The 18,595-nt window shown below is 38.4% G+C and overlaps 1 protein-coding gene across 17 annotated transcripts in view; it reads left to right on the forward strand.

Annotated features, from left to right (window-relative positions):
• The window catches only part of ENOX2 (ecto-NOX disulfide-thiol exchanger 2), a 280,754-nt gene that overhangs the window by 196,477 nt on the left and 65,682 nt on the right, over positions 1-18,595 (forward strand). For 12 of the 17 annotated variants that reach the window (XR_012026345.1, XM_072816303.1, XM_072816311.1 and 9 more), the window contains one exon: positions 12,389-12,523. Coding sequence is in view for 16 of the 17 variants with exons in the window: in XM_072816294.1 (XP_072672395.1) it covers positions 12,389-12,523 (135 nt within the window). In the remaining variant the exon portion in view is untranslated. Of the gene's footprint in view, positions 1-853; positions 943-12,388; positions 12,524-18,595 lie in introns of all 17 variants that reach the window. The other 5 variants (XM_072816299.1, XM_072816297.1, XM_072816298.1 and 2 more) reach the window with 1 other exon arrangement.

An 18,595-nucleotide genomic window follows, 5' to 3' on the forward strand; every position in this document is an offset into this window, starting at 1 on the left:
TGAGGATCATTTCTTTGGTGTGAAGCATAAATATAATCATGCTAAAAATGTTTATTCTTGGTGGGAGAGGTGATCACATTCATTTTAGTACAATGGCATAAGGGAGTATATAAACTGCAGAAGTTGGGATTGGCTGCACATGTGGTAGATGGGAAGGGACTGTGAAGAAGCCAAAGTTATAAGCACTCTCCAATAAGAACATGTGAAAATTGCTGCAGGAGAGCAAGGTTTCTCAGCCTTAGCACCATTGACATTTTGGGTCTGGTAATTGTTTGCTGTGGGGGCGCTGTGCTGTACATTGTAGGATGTTTAGGAGTGTCCCTGGCCTCTATTCACTAGATTCCAATAGCACCTCCTGTCTCCAGTTGTGATGATGGAAGGTGTCTCCAAATATTGCCAAATGTTCCCTGGTGGGGGGCGGGCAACTTAGCCTCAGTTAAGAATTCTTGCAATAGAGAACCTGGGAAACATCCATCTGTGTAATGATGAGCTTGATAGCCCTCTCGAATTGTGGAGCCAGACTGCCTGGGTTTGAATCCCAGCTTCACTGCAAGCTAACTCTATGACCATTGACAGGTTGCTTAACCTCTCTGTTACCTTCCTGTTACCTTAGCAGTAAAATGGGGATAATGAGAGGTCTTACTTCATAGGGTTGTTGTGAGTTTTAAATTAATGTACATAAAGTGCCTAAAGCAGTGCCTGGCACATAATAAGTATTAAGTAAGTGTTAACTATTTTTAGTCTTGTTATAATTACTATCATTAACACTATTATTCACCATTTATCTAAGTCCTGGTATGTTCCAGAGGTCTGATGTTTCACCCAGCTTTGGACCACTATCTTTCTTCTGCAGAAATGACTAGAGAGCTAAGTCCACGGTGCAGTACTACACAATGCAAAGAGATTTTATTTGGCTGTGGGTCTATGAAATAGGCTTTGCAGGTAAGCCCCACTTTGTACAATTGCTGAATTCTGCCAGAGTTCACTTATTTAAAAGCACACTAATTGGCACCTACTTTGAGCTAATCACTGTGGAATATAAAAAAAAAAAATAAAATGTATATCTCTTGCCCTCAAGGAGCTAACAATATGGCTGCTACATGCACATTTATTTTAGTAAATTTAATTACTTTTAAATTTTCAAAGAAATTCTAGTCAGTTCCTTTTTACTCGTGAGGAATTTCTGTGTGATGAAAAATATCTTCCCATCTCCAGATTTATCTTTTTAAAGTTTGCATTTATGTAATTGTTATTTTCTTATATTATCAGCATGTTAAGATTATATTACCTCAAATTATCATAATTTATCTTCCACTCACTCTCCATCTAAAATGTTTAATAACATTTGGTGAGAAGAAACTCACCAAAAGATTTTTTTCTTAATACAACAACAGAGTGGTATCTCATTCTCAATAGCTTGGCACCTGCTGTACACCTACCTTCTTCAAGGAAGAAGAATGTCTATGCAGAACTCTCTTACATATATTCATATATTTCCTCATTCATTTGTTTAAAATAGTTTATTGAATACCTACTCTGTGTTGGACACAGTGTCTGGGCACTAGGAATAACAAGGAGGAATAAGGAATACAGAGTCTAAGAGGATAGGCAGACATAGAAAGAGGTAATAAAAATATAATGTAATAGGGATCCCTGGGTGGCTCAGCGGTTTAGCGCCTGCCTTTGGCTCAGGGCATGATCCTGGAGTCCCGGGATCAAGTCCCACATCAGGCTCCCAGCATGGAGCCTGTTTCTCCCTCCTCCTGTGTCTCTGCCTCTCTCTCTCTCTCTCTCTCTGTCTATCATAAATGAATAAATAATAAAATAAATCTTTAAAAAATTTAAAAAATATAATGTAATAAAGGCTATCATAGTAATGTGTTCAATGAGGTAAGGGAACACAGAAAATAAAGGGCTCTTTGGAAAGGAGTTTAGTGTGATAAATAAGATGGTGAGCATTGGTACCAGAGCTGCCTGGGTTCATTTTCCTGTTCTACCACTTATTAGCTGTGTAATATTGAGCTGATTACTTAAACTGCCTATGCCTCTGTTTCATTATCTGTAAAATGTATTATTATAATTCCTGTAATATAATTCCTGTATTATAATTCCTGTATATGCTGTGTCTCTCAGTATGCCTTGAAGCCTTCAAGGGCTAAGACTACATCATTATCATCATCTTAACTATTATCATGTTATTATTACCACTTACCAAGTACTCACTATGAGCCAGAAGCCATACTAAATTCTTTACCCACATTATCTAATTTAATCTTCAACAGTCTGATGAGGCCAATACTATTACTTTCCTAAATTTGTAGCTTGCCATTTTTATCATCAAACCCAGTTCTATATTAAGAGAGCTTTTCACAATATGTAACTATTTTATGTTTATCTGTATTTTAATAACCCTTTCCTGCAGTAGAGAGCATCATAAGAGCAAGGTTGAGGCCTGTTTGACTCACTATAATGTCTTCAATTCTAGAATGCTGCCTGACACATAGAAAATGTTCAGTGACTGTACGGTAAATATAAAAGGAAGCCTGGAAGGCAGGCCAGCAAGAAGAAAAGTAAAGAGAGTAACAGAATGAGCTAAACTCTAGTCCAGAACCATCTGACTCCCAAACCCATGCTCTTGATCACTAGGCAGCATTGCTTCCCACTCTTAACAGACTTTCAATAGATGTTTGTTGACAAAATCTTCTCCTCAACTTTGCACAATACTATGTAATAAAATTAGAGACAGCATAAAAGCCAATGGATAAAATCCTGGGCATAAGAAAGAGAATTATGGGAGAGTAAATTGCCAGAGAAGTAAAGTTTTTGTCTTAATAAAAGAGTATAGTTGATGAGATGATACCAACATACTGAACTTGTTTCAAAGGAAATAAAGGAAACATATGAAATAATTAACTCTACTACAAGATAGATGTATCACAGAATGTGTGTGTGTGTTGTTTTCAAGATCAAATAACTTTGACAATAATTGACTAGTTAATCAAGTGAAGTATAATATAAAAATAAACAGACGGCAGTGGCTTGATAATTATGGAGTGATACCCAGTTAAAATGAATAATTACTTCCAAATCTTTTGTTCTTTTGGTGCTAATGAACTATTGCTCCAAAGTGCCATAAATTCAATCAATTTACCTAGAAGGCATTCATTCACAGTTACTCTACAACCCGTGATCTCTTGAGGAATCGCCACATAAGGCAGAACGGAAAACCAGCATTGCAGGACATAATCTTCAGACTTGGGTGAGGTATTCTGAAGGCCATTTGACAGCACCTGTGCTTGCCTTCTGAATATTCTTGGCCACTGCCTGTGAATATAGGACTTACGGGAAAATGAGCAATCTATTCCGTTACTGAAATGGAGCTACTTTTATAAAACACTTAAAGAAATTGCTAGATGTCCATTTTTAGTCTAGAAAATGAATCAGGCCTGACTTAACTTTCCACCATTAAGTGATGATTCCGAACAGATGTTCAGCACAGCATATTTTCTTAGTACAGACCTTAAATCCAGATTGCTGCCAGACAGAGATGATCATCTAGGATTTCTCTTTAAAAGTAAAAATTTACAAGCTTGCTTATATATATGACAGTGCCTTATATGGAAGAATGATTATAGCTCATGCTATCAAACTGAATTATTTGTTGGGTTCATCTATTTCTGCTTATAACTCTAAGTAAATTGCTACATGTCAATTCAGTTGTCCTGGAGAGAGAATTAGTTTAACAACTATGCTATCTATCCCTTTTAAGACAATTTATCATTATGAGAAGGTATATAAATAATCATTGAGTGTCACTGCATGAATTGCTAATTGTGCCCAAAGTCAATGTAAGTTGATTTTCTTTATTCATTCCTCCAAATATTTCTTGAATACCTACTTCGTACCAGAAACTAAACTAACAAATAGAGAAACAAAGATGCCTAAAACCACGTCTCTGACATAAAGGAGCATGCAGGCTAGCAGAAGAGAGACATATAGTCAATAACTATAATTCAAGGCAGTCAATGATAGTGTCCAGTTGTTTTAAACCCTAATCCTCCATTCACTACCTGGAGGAAAATCCTATCCTCCTTAAAGACTCATTTCAAATTATTCTTCCCCAATGAAGGCTTCCCTAGTATTCTTATTCTCTGTGCCCCAAACACATACACCTAAAGCTATTCCAGGAGATTTAATTACTCATTTTCTGTTCTCATAGAATTTTACTCATAGTTTTATTGCAGTACTTATAACAGTAATTTATATGTGGTTGTTTTTATGTCATGCCTCTCATTGTATTGTGAGTTCTTCCAGAGCAGTAAATGAGTTTTGTTCATCTCCATATACCTAGTCACTAACACATGACCTGGCATATAGTAAGATTCAATAAAAGCTTGGTTTAGGGAAAAGGAGAGAATAAGCAAACATATAAAAATCAAATTCTAGGGATGCCTGGGTGGCTCAGCGGTTAAGCGTCTGCCTTAGGCTCAGGACATGATCCTGGAGTCCCAGGATGGAGTCCCACATCGGGCTCCCTGCAAGGAGCCTGCTTCTCCCTCTCTCTGTGTCTCTGCCTCTCTCTCTGTGTCTCTCATGAATAAAAAAATAAAATCCTTTTAAAAAATCAAATTCTAGGGCAGCCCCGGTGGCCCAGTGGTTTAGCGCTGCCTTTGGCCCAGGGTATGATCCTGGACACCCAAGATTGAGTCCCACATCAGGCTCCCTGCATGGAACCTACTTCTCCCTCTGCCTGTGTCTCTGCCTCTCTCTCTCTCTCTCATAAATAAATAAAATCTTTCTAAAGAATCAAATTCTATTTCTTTTGCCTTCGTGGATGTATCTTGCAAGAAGTTACTACTTTATGAGTTCAAAAAGGGTGTTGCCTGTGTTCTCCTCTAGGATTTTGATGGAATCTTGTCTCACATTTAGATCTTTCATCCATTTTGAGTTTATCTTTGTGTATGGTGAAATAGAGTGGTCTACTTTCATTCTTCTGCATGTAGATGTCCAATTTTCCCAGCACCATTTATTGAAGACTGTCTTTCTTCCAATGGATAGTCTTTCCTCCTTTATCGAATATTAGTTGACCATAAGGTTCAGGGTCCACTTCTGGGTTCTCTATTCTGTTCCATTGATCTATGTGTCTGTTTTTGTGCCAGTACCACACTGTCTTGATGACCACAGCTTTGTAGTACAACCTGAAATCTGGCATTGTGATGCCCCTAGATATGGTTTTCTTTTTGAAAATTCCCCTGGCTATTCGGGATCTTTTCTGATTCCACACAAATCTTAAAATAATTTGTTCTAACTCTCTGAAGAAAGTCCATGGTATTTTGATAGGGATTGCATTAAACGTGTAAATTGCCCTGGGTAACATGGACATTTTCACAATATGAATTCTGCCAATCCATGAGCATGGACTATTTTTCCATCTCTTTGTGTCTTCCTCAATTTCTTTCAGAAGTGTTCTATAGTTTTTAGGGTATAGATCCTTTACCTCTTTGGTTAGGTTTATTCCTAGGTATCTTATGCTTTTGGGTGCAATTGTAAATGGGATTGACTCCTTAATTTCTCTTTCTTCAGTCTCATTGTTAGTGTATAGAAATGCTACTGATTTCTGGGCATTGATTTTGTATCCTGCCACGCTACCAAATTGCTGTATGAGTTCTAGTAATCTTGGGGTGGAGGCTTTTGGGTTTTCTATGTAGAGTATCATGTCATCGGCGAAGAGGGAGAGTTTGACTTCTTCTTTGCCAATTTGAATGCCTTTAATATCTTTTTGTTGTCTGATTGCTGAGGCTAGGACTTCCAGTACCATGTTGAACAGCAGTGGTGAGAGTGGACATCCCTGTCTTGTTCCTGATCTTAGGGGAAAGGCTCCCAGTGCTTCCCCATTGAGAATGATATTTGCTATGGGCTTTTCGTAGATGGCTTTTAAGATGTTGAGGACTGTTCCCTCTATCCCTACACTCTGAAGAGTTTTGATCAGGAATGGATGCTGTATTTTGTCAAATGCTTTCTCTGCATCTAATGAGAGGATCATACGGTTCTTGGTTTTTCTCTTGCTGATATGATGAATCACATTGATTGTTTGGGACTTCATCAAGATAAGAAGCTTTTGCACAGCAAAGGATACAGTCAACAAAACTCAAAGACAACCTACAGAATGGGAGAAGATATTTGCAAATGACGTATCAGATATAGGGCTAGTTTCCAAGATCTATAAAGAACTTCTTAAACTCAATACCAAAGAAACAAACAATCCAATCATGAAATGGGCATGAAGAGACATGAAGAGAAGACATGAAGAGAAATCTCACAGAGGAAGACATTGACATGGCCAACATGCACATGAGAAAATGCTCTGCATCACTTGCCATCAGGGAAATACAAATCAAAACCACAATGAGATACCCCCTCACACCAGTGAGATTGGGTAAAATTAACAAGGCAGGAAACCACAAATGTTGGAGAGGATGCGGAGAAAAGGGAACCCTCTTACACTATTGGTGGGAATGTGAGCTGTTGCAGCCACTCTGGAAAGCTGTGTGGAGGTTCCTCAAAGAGTTAAAAATAGATCTGCCCTACGACCCAGCAACTGCACTGCTGGGGATTTACCCCAAAGATACAGATGCAGTGAAACGCCAGAACACCTGCACCCCAATGTTTATAGCATCAATGTCCACAATAGCCAACCTGTGGAAGGAGCCTCGGTGTCCATCAAAAGATGAATGGATAAAGAAGATGTGGTTTATGTATACAATGGAATATTACTCAGCCATTAGAAATGACAAATACCCACCATTTGCTTCAACGTGGATGGAACTGGAGGGTATTATGCTGAGTGAAGTAAGTCAGTCGGAGAAGGACAAACATTATATGTTCTCATTCATTTGGGGAATATAAATAATAGTCTAAGGGAATATAAGGGAAGGGAGAAGAAATGTGTGGGAAATATCAGAAAGGGAGTAGAACATAAAGACCCCTAACTTTGGGAAACAAACTAGGGGTGGTGGTAGGGGAGGAGGGCGGGTGGTCGGGTGAATGGGTGTCGGGCACTGGGGGTTATTCTGTATGTTGGTAAATTGAACACCAATAAAAAACAAATTTAAAAAAAAAGAAAAGGCAGAACTCCTTAAGAATTTAAGAACTGAATTTATCATAGCAAAATAATGCTGTTAATTACACATGGTCCTTATGTAAACCATCTGGTTCATGTAAACAAGCCTAGCAGGAACTCTGCTTGCTAACATTTTAACAAGCACTTTGAATGAATGTATATTTTGAAAATAGTAATACTGTGCTGTCCTTTAAAATACTGATAATTTGGGGATCCCTGGGTGGCTCAGCGGTTTAGCACCTGCCTTCGGCCCAGGGTGTGATCCTGGGGTCCTGGGGTTGAGTCCCATGTCGGGCTCCCTGCATGGGGTGTGCTTCTCCCTCTGCCTGTGTCTCTGCCTCTCTCTCTCTCTCTCTCTCACTCTCTGTGTGTCTCTCATGAATAAATAAATAAAATCTTTAAAATCTTTAAAAAAAACCTGATAATTTGGATAATGTTCTCCCCTCCCCCCATATTAGTCTAGAGTTTGGCTAGGTTGATTGATCTCAGAATTCTTTATTGAGAATAATTCCTGATTCTCTCATGTTTCCCAGGACTGCAGAGCCAATGAGTAGCCAAACTGTTGAAACAAATTATTTTTGGCATGGGAGCCCAGTCCTTCTAAAACCTAAATATTTCTTCTTGGAGTCATTCTGCAGCCACTGGAGAAAATCAGGGTGCAGATTCAGTAATCTCAACTGGTACCTTCCAGCTATAACATTCTGTAAAATTTGTCTCACCTGGGCTAGAGATTGGGTGTTCAAATGAACCAAACAATCAATATGTAAACTCTTGACCCAAAGGATATTTGATACCCCATGTTTGTTTCCTTAATAACGTTTACAAGGAGGCTATTTCTAGCCATAATATGCCTTCATGGGAGAGCTCTGAAAACTGGGTGATAGGGCTAGAGTTTCTGCCCATGGAGAAATCACCAGTTCTGAAATGTGACTTCTGACTATAGTAACAAATGCTTAAGGCCATCATTCACTCTGTGGGGAGGGGGAGGAGGTTTTTGGAGAAGAGACACAGGCAGCACAGAATAATGATAAAAACTAATATTTCAGAAATAATCTTTTTGGACATTTGCATTTGCTTGTTCTGACCATTTAATGACCAAAATAACACTTTTATAAATATGCAGGCCAAGGATCATCCCTGATGTTCCCACATTAGAAGAATGTTATAGATGTTAGCAAATAGCAAGCTACTGTTTAGAGTTGTCTTCAGGAGTGTAATTGGCAGGGGTGTATATAAGAAGGAGAAAAGCCATGGAAAGATTTTTCTATGGAAATAAGTAATCAGAGAGAAATTTCCCAAAATAAGTCTTTCTGTGCTCCAATGACTTATGACTATATATCTCCCAATGATGCAGTATATACATGCACATACATATATAACCCACTTCAATGTCTGCTTATGTTATCACTGCTCCTGTAATGTCTTTTTCCCTCTTATTTATCTAGTAACTACCCATCACTCAAGATGTGTCCTGTAGAAACATGGCCCATTCATTGAAAGCCTATATTCTCCATGAAGTCTTTCCCACCTACTCAAGCCATAGTAGCTTTTCATTCCTCAAACCTCAGTAACATTTCTGATCAATTCCATTCAATTCTTTGATTGTTCCTTAGTTGTTTCATTGGAAATCGTAAAGCATACTAGCTAAAAGTATATAACCTCGGTGAACTCAGATAATATATATATGACCTTTAAAAGCCTCTCATCTATTAGTGGCATCTGGGTGGCCCAGTGGGTCAAGCATCCAATTCTTGGTTTGGGTTCAGGTAGTGATACTCATGGGTTGTGGGATCCAGCCTTAAGTCAGGCTTCCCACTCAGTGGAGAGTCTGCTTGAAGATTCTCTCCCTCTGCTCCTCCCCCAATCTATCTCTCTAAAATAAACAAATCTTTAAAAATAAATAAAAGCCTCTCATCTCTTTTTTTTTCTAATTTTTTTAAATTTATTTATGATAGTCACAGAAAGAGAGAGAGAGAGAGAGGCAGAGACACAGGCAGAGGGAGAAGCAGGCTCCATGCACCGGGAGCCCGATGTGGGATTCGATCCCGGGTCTCCAGGATCGCGCCCTGGGCCAAAGGCAGGCGCCAAACCGCTGCGCCACCCAGGGATCCCTCATCTCTTAAATAGAGATATAAATAGTCCCTTTCGTAAGGTTATTTTGAAAGTTAAATGAGAATAATGCATGCCAAGTGCTTTACATAGCATATGGTGAGTGTTCAATACTTAGTGGTAGTATTGGATGGAGGTAGTGAGAGTAGAGATACCAGTAATAATCATTATGACCATCATTGGTCTCTTAAATTAAATTGTATATATAACCTTTAAAGCCAGGGACTTGCATATCCTATCTGCTTATTCTCTGTTGTCCCCCTAATTCCCAAAATACTCAATTGGCTAATTTGATATCAGTTGATTGTATGTCCATCTCTATTCAATATTACTGCCTCAGAGATATGAAATTATATCAAAAATACAACTTTTCATTTTTATTGCTACTGTGGAAACCCTTGAGTGATTTTTTCTTGGTTTGCACGCATGAGTAATTTGGATGGAAACTGCTGAAGTAATCATACACAACTAGACTATGAAAAAAATGGGAAAACCTCTTAATCATCCCAAGCTCCTATGGTATATATAGTTGGAGGAGGGTACTCAAAAAACTATAAAACTCCGATGAATGAAATCAAAGAAATAAATAAATGGAGAGATAGTTCATGTCCATGGATAGGAAGATTCACTATTACCAAAATGTCAATTCTTCTCAACTTAATTTAATACAATCCCCATCCAAATCCAAGCAAGTTATTCTGTGGATATCAACAAACAGATTCTAAAGTTTATATGGAGAGGCAAAAGACCCAGAATACCCAACACAATATTAAAGAAGAATGAAGCTGGAAGGCTGATGCTACCCAACTTCAATATTTACTAAAAAACTACACTGATCAAGCCAGTATGGTATTGGTGAAATAACAGACAAATAGATTAATGGAATAGAATAGAGAACCCAGAAATAGACCCCACAAATAGAATCAACTGATCTTTGGCAAAGGAATAAATGCAATATGGTGGAGCAAAGATAATCTCTTCAACAAATGTGCCAGAACAACTGGAAATGTATGTGCAAAAACAAAATCTAGACTCAGATTTTATACCCATCACAAAAATTAACTCAAAATGGATCATAGACCAAAATGTGAAATGCAAAACTATAAAACTCCTAGAAGATAACAATAAGAGAAAACCTAAAGAACCTTGTATATGGCAATGACTTTTTAAATACAACAGTAAAGACCTGATCCATGAAGGAAATTATTGATAACCTGGAGTTTTTTTAATTAAAATTAAAATAAAATAAAAAACAAAATTTTTTGCAAAGGACATATAAAGAGAATGAGAATACAAGCCACAGACTGGGAGAATATATTTGCAAAAGACACATCTGATAAACGACTATTATCTAAAATATACAAGGAACTCTTAAAGCACAATAAGAGAACAAACAGCTCAATTTAAAAACAGGTCAAAAACTTTAATAGCCACCTCACTAAGATATACAGATGGCAAATAAATGTATGGAAAGATGCTCCATGTTATATATCATTGGGAAAATGTAAATTAAAACAACAAATACCACTAGACATTTATTAGAATGGCCAGAATCCAGAACAGTGTCAACGCTAAATACTGGTGATGACATGGAACAACAGGAACTCTCATTTATTGCTGGGGGGAATGCAAAATGGGACAGCCACTTATTTTTTTTTTAATTTTTTTATTGGAGTTCAATTTGCCAACATTTAGCATAAAACCCAGTGCTTATCCCACCAAGTGCCCCCCTCAGTGCCCGTCACCCAGTCACCCCAACCCCCCGCCCACCTCCCTTTCCACTACCCGTTGTTCATTTCCCAGAGTTAGGTGTCTCTCATGTTTTGTCACCCTCACTTATATTTTCACTCATTTTCTCTCCTTTCCCTTTATTCCCTTTCACTAATTTTTATATTCCCCAAATGAATGAGACCGTATAATGTTTGTCCTTTTCCAATTGACTTATTTCACTCAGCATAATACCCTCCAGTTCCATCCATGTCGAAGCAAGTCGTCGGTATTTGTTTTTATAATGGCTAAGTAATATTCCATTGTATACATATACCACATCTTCTTTATCCATTCATCTTTTGATGAACACCGAGGCTCCTTCCACAGTTTGGCTATTATGGACATTGGGACAGCCACTTTAGAAGACAGGTTGGCAATTTCTTACAAAACTAAACATGCTCTTACTATACAATCCTCTGATTATGCTGCTTGTTATTTACCCAGAGGAGTTGAAACTTGTGTTCACACAAAAATGTGCACATGGATGTTTATAGTAGTTTTATTCATAATTGTCAGAACTTTAAAACAACTACAATGCCTTTGGTAGGTGAATGGATAAATAAAGTGTGGTATGTCCATATGATGGAATGTTATTCAGGACTAAAAGGAAATGAGCTATCAAGCCAAGAGAAGATACAGAGGAACATTAAATGACTACTACTAAATGAGAGAAGCCAATCTGAAAAGGCTGCATGTTGTATGATTCCATCTATATGATGTCATAGAAGTGAAATTGTGGAGATGGAATATGATCAGTAATTGCCAGGGGTTAGGGAGGAGGGAAAGATGAATAAACAAGCACAGAGGATTTTTAGGACAGTGAAAATATTGCGTATGATACCACAATGATGTATACATGTTATTATATATTTGTCCAGACCCTTATAATGTATAAGACCAAGAGTTAACCCTAATGTAAACTCTGGCTTTTGAGTGATTATGATGCATCAGTGTAGATCCATCAGTTGTAACAAATGTGCCGCTCTGGTAGGGGATGTTGATAATGGGGTGGGGGGCTGTGCATGTGTGGGGGCTGGGGGTACATGTGAAATATCTGTACCTTCTCCTTAATTTTGCTGTGAACCTAAAACTGCTCTAAAAAAATAAAGTCTTTATTTAAAAAAAGAAACAAGAGTGAAGGAAGGAACAGAGGGAGCAAGAGAGAGAAAGAAACACATTAAAATGCCAGCTGGTGAACTGCTTTCAAATTCTATGACTTCCTGCCAATTCAAGCTCTATTGTTTTAACCCTTGTGAAGACTGGAATCAAGGCCCTATCTAACATTTGTCCATCAGTCCATTTCTGTAAAGGGTTTGCCAGTTTATGTTAAGTAAATAACATACTGAAACCTTTATATAACAAATTATTTTGCTTATCATTTCTCTTTAGCTGATAATAGTAGAACTCTGAATGTGGATTCCACTGCAATGACGCTACCTATGTCTGATCCAACTGCATGGGCCACAGCAATGAATAATCTTGGAATGACACCACTGGGAATCGCTGGACAACCAATTTTACCTGGTATGCTATTTTCAATCATGTCACAAGTGTTTCTTTTTATTGGCCACGTGGCAATAAATGTAACAGTATGACACAACTTATTTTGAAGTTGACATTTACCAGATTCTGCCTAGAGTGTGCATTTTTGTAATATGAGCTTTATAGGCTGAGTGGCCAGTAGTTACTAGTATACTCCCTATCACACTATGGGTAAGCTAGGGATATAGCTGATGCAGGATATGGTGATTGAATATTTAAATAGCTCACTAAAATAAAAGACAACAGAATTTAGCAATGAATTACAAGGTTCATCTAATTTTATAGATTCAAAGAATACAAACATGGAGAGGAAATGAGAATAGACTCAAAAATCATAGATTCCTCAAGTGGGGGAAAAGGAGATGGTGGGGACCATCCCAAAGTTGTTCACATTGAATAACTGTTCATATTTTTTTCAACAAAGTAACCAGTAAGAGAATGGGCATGATGTACTAACTCCATCTCCACTAACAATAAAATCAGAAGAAAAATGCCACAGCATCTGATGTGTTTGGTTTTAAACACAAAAAAAGTCTTCTGTACTGTCAGAACTATTAACTGTTAAAATGGATTTGTGAAGACATTAGGGAATTGCCATCTTAAGAAGCCTTGGGTGCTTTTAAAATAGCCTAAACATTAATCTCCCCAGGTTCATGTAATTGTGGTCCTACTTCAAAGAATGATAGGACTAGGCCAATGAAGTACCTTGCTACTCAAAGTATAATCTGGATAACCTGGGAACTGTTAAGAAGCCCAGAATATTAGATACCAGCCCAGAACTACTGAATCAGAAGCTGCATTTTAACACGATCCCCAGGTTATTCACAAACACAATAAAGTTGAGAAACAGATCTAGAGTGATGCCACTTTATTGTGCCATTTGTTTATATAGTAAGTGACCCCTACTCCCCCTAAAACAATTTCACAATTCCAGTTCAGATTTTAAATCTGAGGTATAATTGGGGGGCATTGTAGGGTAGGCAATGATACTTAATCTTAATAATAAATTAAGAAATATGATTACATAGAAAGCTGGAAATAAGCATAAAAGCAGCCAAATATAAAGAAAAAATATGGAATGAGAAATGGGTGGAGAGCAAAGGAGCTTGGGTTCTGTATATGGCAGAGGCAAAGAACTGTCCCACCAAACTATAATCCATGCCCTGGACTATAGTTGACTAGATTGTATCATACTCCATTAGACCAACCATGATTAAAGTGAGCAACCAGGGATCCTTTGACAGCCAAATGATTGGACCATAGTTCTCCTTAGGTTTTAAATGACTAGTGGGAGCCAATCTGGAATCAGCAGATGCTATGACAGGACCCAGTATTGCATAATGGTTAAGCGCTCAGACTTTGGAGTCAATATCCTTGACTTCCAAGGCTGTTTTTTCACTACTTTATCTTGAGTAGTTAAAAATCCTCTAGGAGACTCAATTTCTGCATTCATAAAAATCAGACTAATAATACTTAACCCTTAGGGGTTTTGTGGCAATTAAATTGTGCTTAGCACAATGCCTGGTACATAGTGCTCAAACATGTTGGCTATCAAAATACTTTAAAATCATTATTAATATATTTCTTACAGATATTTTTAAAGAGTATAATGGGTCTTTTAAAATCAGTTCTTCCGCATTATTTCACTGTAATAGAATTTAAGCTAAAACACTATATATTATTTTATAGCTCCATATGGAGTGGTCCTGAGTCACAATCTCTTGTAGTCTAGAGAGACTAGACAATCTGATTTGCCTTCCATATTACAAGTTTATGGAAATCCAAACTGTATGGGTATATGTCTGGGGAAAAATGTTGAGGCAAGATCTGCTCTATGCCAAGGGGACTCTATGTTAGTTATATCAGATTTGCAAATTACCACATGTAAACCCAAACCTAGGCTCACACAGTAATCTTTGATGCTTAGCCACCCATCTATAATGTGGAGGAAGAAAGGCTTAGCATTGACAGTAAAAAAATCATCCAAGCCATCATTATAGACCCAAAGCTTATGCTGGGGTCAATAACAGACCTAAAAAACTGAGTAGGTTTTCTTAACAGTAACTTGGAGGGCTATTCCTACAGAAAGAGTATCTTGTTTAGTATTTAACAACATAGGCCTTAAAGACAGACTGCTTGGGTATGGCTCTTTGCTCTGCCACTTGCTAGCTATGTGGCCTCGCACTAGATGCTTGACTTGTCTGTACCTCACTTCCCTCATCTGTAAAGCGGGGATAACAATAGTATCTACTTCATAGGATTGCTATAAAGATTAAATAATATGCTTAACCTAATGTTTTGCATATAATAAGTACTCAATAAAGGTTAACCATCATCATTATTATTACTATTAGTAGTACTATATGCTCTTTAAGATAAAGGAAATACTAACATACTTCCTTCAAATGGCTGCTAAGCTGCCACCATCAGCTCTAATGAGTGTTCCTTACATCCACTTCCAACCAGACATTTGAAATGTCAAGAGTGATTTTAATTTCTACTTCTAACCCTCTACCTACACCTTATTTTCTTAAGCACTATGAAGAAATAGATTCTCAGGGCCTCCAACAACTTTGTGATTCAGTGATCTTTTAGCTATGCTCTAGGGAAAGTTATTTGACTTTTTGGAAATCAGATATTAGAAATGCAGATTTTTTAAAAGATTTATTTATTTATTTGAGAGAGAGCACATGAGTGAGTGTGTGTGTGCGTGAGGTGGGGGGCAGAAAGAGAGGGAAAGAAGCAGACTCTCTGCCGGGCTCAGAGCCCCATGCCAGGCTCAGTCTCAGGATCCTGAGATCATGACCTGAGCCAAAATCAAGAGTCAAATGCTGAACCAACTGAGCCACCCAGGCACCCCAGAAATACTGATATTAATTTTTTTAGTGCCTTTCTTTTCTTAAAAGTACATGGGACAATAGTATTGGGCTGAGACATACTTTGTGAAGCTATCTGTAAAAGCACTTGAGTTTTGGGTGAATTGATTTTTCTCTCTGTATTATTTTAGGAAGACAATTTAACCATTGAGATTAGAACATGGGTTCTGGATCCAAACTGCCTAGTTCAAATAAATCCATGTCCTACCATTAAGAGGCTGTGTAAACATTGGCAAGTTACTTAACCTCTCTAGGCTTTAGTTTCTTCACCTGTAAAACAAAGATAATAATGGCACCTGTGTCGTAGGGTTGTTGTGAAGATTAATGAGTTAGTACATTAAAGTCCTAGAATGATGCCTGGTTATCACAGTGAGTGATCTCTTGGTGAATTTAGCTATTATTATTATTGTCTCAAGTTCGCATCTGATATATGGCTCACAAAAAAAAATTGAATTATGGCTCATCTGTATTCTTAGCAACTGTGAAGGGTAACAAATTCAGAAATGAAATCTTCCCCAGGAGAGGTGCTGGACAATGACACTGATGACTGCTCCTTATAAATCTGAAAGGGTGTCCACAGAAATGGAAAGTTAGCACCAAACTCCAATGCTGCCTACCCTTCTTACCCAGGCTTTGTGAAAGGGTGCCTGTTATCTTTATTATGTAATGTTTTAACTGAATGGGCTAACACATCCCTCATTCCTTTCTCCACTCCTCAAGGTTCCTTAAAATTGAAATGGCAGCCAATGATCCACATGGAACTGTTCCCTGAGGTCACCCACTGATGGTTCAGGAATTCAACTACTTTTCTGCCCATTAAGTTTCCTTCTGACACAACAGATCTTTTTTTGTGCTATCTCATCTAGCCAGTGACAATAGAAAAGGCTTTTGGCATTGATGAAAAACAAATGATACATAAGCTTCCTTGACTTGCCCTAGAGAGCTCAAATCCATAATCATGGAAGCTGAGTCTCTTGGACACATGTCATTAGGGCAGTGTCTGACTTATTATGTTCATTACGTGGGAAGCAGAGACAGGCCATCTCTGGGGTTTGGTTTGGAGCTCCCTTTCATCTAACATGGTGTTTTGTACAGCTGCTATTCAATCAAGTTAATCCACAATGATGGCAGATTAGGAGCTTCCCCTCTACCCAGCAGCTGTCTTTCCTGCAAGAGTATTTGCTTTTCCAAGCTAGTCAAACAAGACTGATGTTAGTTTTCACATGAAGAAAGGGACCAAAAACAGTCAGACCTCCAGTTTAAGGAGCATCATTCTTCCCATCATCCCAGAAGAATCCAATAATGGACTGATTAAGGAGTATTCATTGAATACTGTGCGCTCCTTCATTTTCCCTCATTAAAATATCCTTAGCATCCAAATGTGGAGCCTGGGAAGTCCCAAAGGAGAAGAGTTCTCGTTATGGTGTCTCCACTTTATTGATTATATCACCTCCATAATAGATGTTGGAAAGTATGGACTTATGGACTTTATTCCCGGAGCAAGACACTGCTCATCTATGGGCATTGTCATTTTTAAGAAGGCAGTTCTCAAGGCACCTTGGTGGCTCAATCAGTTAAGTGTCTGCCTTTGGCTCAGACCATGATTTTGGAGTCCTGGGATCGAGCCCCACTTTGGGCTCTGTGCTCAGCAGGGATTCTGCTTATCACTTTCCTTCTGCCCCTTCCCCCCCCAACTTGCACACTTGCGTGCTCTCTGTCTCTCTCTGAGGTAAATAATTAAAATCTTAAAAAGAAGAAGAAGGCAATTCTCACTGGCCCAGAAGGCCAACTCTGATGGAAACAGAAAGAATGAAGATGTGTGACACATGACAGGTCACTGCTCTACAAGCTCCTCAAGGAAAGCCAGATTTGTGGTTCTATTATTTTTAATATCTTCCATGAAAAGAACATGCCTTCAGTGACAGATGAAGTTGAAATCCTGAGAAAGGAGAGCAGTGTTCATCAGCATGGAGAACACTTCACTGAAAGCCAATGATATGTCAAACACTATACCAAATAGAATTAGTGCCTCCATAAAACAAGCTTGTTTTTACGGGGGCCAGCGCCTGGTCAATTTATTTCAGCAAACATTCACGGACGAACAGCCCAGGCTGGAAACGGCTTAAGCCAAGCATGGCCCTTGCCGTCTAGGCTGCCCTGGGGCGGCGACAGAGGGCCACATACCCAAGGAAAGCTAATTCAGACCGAGTCTCGGCAAATGTCATCATCAAGGGCCAAAGAGCCATGCAAAACTAGGAGGAAGTGGTTCATCATGCCCAGGGAGGCCAGGAACCAACTTGGAGAGGAGATAGGATTCAAATCAGGCTGGAGGAAGTCATGGAAGGTGGAGAGGCACCTGTGATGATGCCTGCTATATGCAAAGTACTATGAGAAGCCCTGGGAATAAAGCAATGAACAAAAAAAGACAAGATTCCTGCCCTAATACTTGCTTCAGTACTTTAGAACCCCCATATTTTCTCCCTAATTCATCTCATATATGAGATGCCTCTTGAATGATAATAGCTCATAGGCTTCCTATCCATTTTGTTCATTTGTGCTTTTATTCACCCACCCATTCTTTAAAAATGTATTGATCTAGGATCTGGGGGATCCAAAACAGGCATAGCTCAGTCCTTGCCTTTAAACTCAAAGTCCAGTAGCAGAGACAGCAAAGTTAATATCATAACACTACAATGTAGCAAATGTCTTAGAAACATGCAGAAAAGTACTGTTTTTGCCAGAGTGGGATGAGGGGGAGTGCTAGGTAGGTGGTTGTGGTCTGGAAAGGTTCACAGAAGTGGTAATATTTGAGCTCAGTGTCCAGAGATATGTAAGAATATGGCAGATGGGGAAAAAAGGCTAAGAATGGTCCAGGAAGAGGAAACGATGCATCAATGATTAGAAAGCATGCAAGAGTATATGGTATGGGCACAGTGGTTAAATATTGAGTGAAATTACATCACCCCATTCCATAGGCAGCTTATAAGTAAGCTTACAGTAAAAGAGAAAAGTCAGAAGTAAGATAAACCAGCATCTAGGAAAATATAAGTGAAGATCAAAAGTGAAGACCAAGTGAGGAGGTAAATTAGAATTCAGATGTATGGGTCATTGGATCCTACCCAATTTCTAAAGTTGAGCTATACCTGTGACCAGGTAGCTAAAACAGAAAGGGAAACCT

Source organism: Canis lupus, chromosome X, assembly GCF_048164855.1.
Source record: "Canis lupus baileyi chromosome X, mCanLup2.hap1, whole genome shotgun sequence".
NCBI classification, from domain to species: domain Eukaryota; kingdom Metazoa; phylum Chordata; class Mammalia; order Carnivora; family Canidae; genus Canis; species Canis lupus.